Genomic DNA, 3,447 nt, shown 5'->3' with positions numbered 1-3,447 from the left:
ATTTTATTTTATTTTATTTTATTTTATTTTATTTTATGCTAACTGTTGCTCCTGTTAGCTAACAGCCTGAGGTGCGCGCGCTCCTCCGGCCGCGGGAGCGCGCGAACAGGATCCGTCAGAACATGAAGGAAGAAGAAGATGCGGCTCGGTGAGTCTATATGCGGGTTTAAAACACCACAGAATCGCATGTTTGCTGCGTTTGARTGGTTCTTAACGCGTCAACTCGACGCGGATCGGTRCTGTGRACCTCCAGCGACGTCACCGCGTGTCTGCGGTACTTCACGGAGCTCATATTCCCAACTAAAGTCACCAAACTCGGTGTCGTGAGCGAAGTTGTCTCCAGGGGGAAATGGTCGCTCCCAGCCTTGTGTTTGTTTCACAAATTCAGCTGTAGTGATTAGAAACGGAGCATTCTGGACAGGAAGTGGGACAGATATCGGTGTGGTGTTGACAGCTCCACGTCATCCATCAGCTGATGAGCTGAAAGGACCACAGCGGCTTTTATTGTGGGAAAACTGGGACATCCGCTGGGAAACAAAGAGCTCCCAGTTCTGGAAGAGCAGCGCCTGAGTCCAGTTTAAAAAGCGGAAAGTCTGCGCTCAAAGCTAGAGAGAAAAACTTTGAAATAGCTGGAACTTTTGGAAGCAGAGGTGTGCCTTCAGGAAACTTCTCTGCCTCAGGTGGACCGGAAATTAATTACACCTACAAACTACATGGTTTGTGTTTGTTTTTTGTAGTTTTATTTTTCGTCAGTAGTTTTTTATGTTTTACAGCAAAGTGGTTAAAAGTGTTTATGAATCCAAGATCCAACTCCTCTGGCTTTCCTTAATGTATAGGAATGTGTTTAGAATTCCTTCATAGCCGAGGTCAGACACTGATGTTGGACCTGGCTCACATTAGCCCATCTAAATACCCATCAGGTTGAGGTCAGTTCTCTGAATTCACGTCTTTGTAGACCTTGTGCTGTGTTATATTTAAACCGTTTCCAAGATGTTGGATTCATGAAATTGTCCAGAATATCTTGTGCTGAAAAGTTAGGATTCACTTTCACCATTTGGATGAGCCAAATTTTAGTTTAGCAAACTAAATATTTAGTTAGGAAGCTGAAAATGTATCTTCTACCTAAATATTTAGTTGGGATGTGAATGTTTAGTTCCCAACTAAATATTTGGTTTGAAGCTAAATATGTAGCTATCAAGCTAAGTATCTAGTTAGCAAGCTAAATGTTTAGTTACCCAGCTGGATACTAAGCTGGAAGCTAAATGTTTAGCTTGTTAACTGAATATTTAGTTTGGATCTAAATATTTAGTTCCCAAATATTTGCTAAACATTTAGCTAGTAAGTCAAGTATCCAAATGAAATATAAGCTAATTGTTTAGCTTCCTAACTCCATATTTAGTTTGAAACTGACATTTCGAAATGAAGGAATGAATAATAATAATGATGCTAATAATAATATGAAGAAGATAAGAGGAGCACTTCCTTCATTTGGTTAATTTCAGCTTTTTTGAAGATGTGCATCACATTAATGGTTGAAAACGTTTGATGGAAGCGGCGATCTTCCATCCTGAGAGCTTTGTGTGGCAGGAACATGGATGAGTTGAAGCCTGTTGTTTCCTGTTGTAAAATATTTCTGCACATATTATTCAGGGTTTTAAATTTAAAACGCATGAATTGTAATGTTTTGTTGTAAGAAAACAGTCCCTGCATGAATATTTGCATGTGTATCTGCAGGAAGCTGTCAAGGATTTTTAGAAAAATCTGTATAAAAACATTCAGACTTCTTGTTTGACTCCAATCAAATACTGATTACCCGACATTTCCTCCTCATTTTAAAAGATTAGCAAAGGATTTTTTTAGCTTTTCTGTTAGCGCTTCAGCTGTTTCCCCTTATCGATCCGAGTGACACAACATTCAGGAAAATCAACTCAAGTCCTGCAGAAAGATAAACCACATGAGTTTCTGATAGTCGGCTCTCACGCCACGGCTGTCGGATTGTTTACGATTATTTAGCTTCAAACTTTTTCACAAACCAACAATAAGTAGAGACTAAATGTCAAATGGAAGTAAAATGATTTGTGCTTCCTTCTTTCCCTGATCAGTGAGATGTTGATGTTACTTCTAGATGTAGTAAACAGGAAGTAAAGTTTCCGAACTAACGTGAACGTTTTCCGTTCCTCTGGTAAGGCAGGTGAACCAGATCAGCCCTGTTCTGTACTGATGGAAGCAGAAACGGCTTTTAAGATGCTTTTTAGCTGCAAAGGCTAAAAATAATCAAACATCCATCAAAAGGCTGCAATAAAATGTTTAATTTTTTATTAAAAAAAGAACTGAAATATTTGTTTATGTGCAATTTTGTGAATTTTTTATGTAAACAACAATTGTAGAATGTGTCAGTGTTTAAATCTAATTAATAGATTAATCTTCGGAATAATGGATTAATCGTTAGAAGAGGCTGTAACATGATAAATTGTCGAAGGGGTGTGAGTATTTTCTGTGTCCTGCACTGGAGCAGACTCAGTCAGCTTCTCTCATCGGTTCAAAGTCCTGCCTTGAGAATTCAACCCTTGACCGAACAGATAACACGAGTTCAGATTAATCAGCGCAGCAGTGAGTAACAGGATGAGACCCGTGTGTTTAACCTTGATGATTGTCTCCTTCTCTGCAGATACCGACCGCATCACATGTCCGCTGATAGCTCCGCAGGCTGATATAAACCGCAGCTAAAGCTTCCTTTCTCTGGTTTCCTCCTTCCAGACTCGGAGATGGACAACTCGGCTGTGTTCACAGCTCTGGATAAAGTCTGTGAGGAGAACATCTGTGCCCTGAGTGGCCCCTCCGAGTCGCCGTACGGCACCGTGACCAAGCGCCTGGTGGCGTGTATGAGGAAGATCCGCCAACATGGCCGCGCCCTGGAGCCGGTGGTGGCCAGCTTCACCGCCGTCTACCATCACTACGACTTCGACGCCCAGACGCCTGGAAACGGATACCGAACGCTGGTCAAGGTGAGGCGAGTTTCAGGATCTGTAGAAGCTCTGGTAGACTCAGATGGTTGGGGAGCAAAACTGCAACATTTGTTTCATTTTGAGTCAAATGCTTCGAAACACCTGTTCCCCTCCTCACCTGTGGGGGCGCTGCACCAAGAACCTCTGAAGGAAACGACAAAAAACCTCTGAAGAAGAAAACAAACGGTTCAACAGGATAATCCATCCAACGGTCTTCATGCATCCTTTGTGGGGTGGCGAAGGGGCTGGTGCCTTACCAGAGGGTGAGAGGAGGGGTCACAATGGAGAGGAGGGGTCACAATGGAGAGGAGGGGTCACCCTGGAGAGGAGGGGTCACCCTGGAGAGGAGGGGTCACCCAGGAGAGGAGGGGTCACCTTGGAGAGGAGGGGTCACCCTGGAGAGGAGGGGTCACCCTGGAGAGGAGGGGTCACCCTGGAGAGG

General features: G+C 43.1%; 1 protein-coding gene across 2 annotated transcripts in view; it reads left to right on the top strand.

Moving 5' to 3' along the window:
• The first annotated feature begins 73 nt into the window (after window positions 1-73).
• lipea (lipase, hormone-sensitive a) overlaps window positions 74-3,447 on the top strand; it is a 14,059-nt gene continuing 10,685 nt past the window's right edge. Inside the window, exons 1-2 of one of the 2 annotated variants that reach the window (XM_008422934.1) lie at window positions 74-148; window positions 2,758-3,005. In XM_008422934.1, the coding sequence (XP_008421156.1) occupies window positions 139-148; window positions 2,758-3,005 (258 nt within the window). In that variant the 5' untranslated portion in view covers window positions 74-138. The other variant, XM_008422935.1, reaches the window with a different exon arrangement.

Source organism: Poecilia reticulata, linkage group LG11, assembly GCF_000633615.1.
Source record: "Poecilia reticulata strain Guanapo linkage group LG11, Guppy_female_1.0+MT, whole genome shotgun sequence".
Taxonomy (NCBI): domain Eukaryota; kingdom Metazoa; phylum Chordata; class Actinopteri; order Cyprinodontiformes; family Poeciliidae; genus Poecilia; species Poecilia reticulata.
This window is presented reverse-complemented; position numbering and strand designations above follow the sequence as displayed.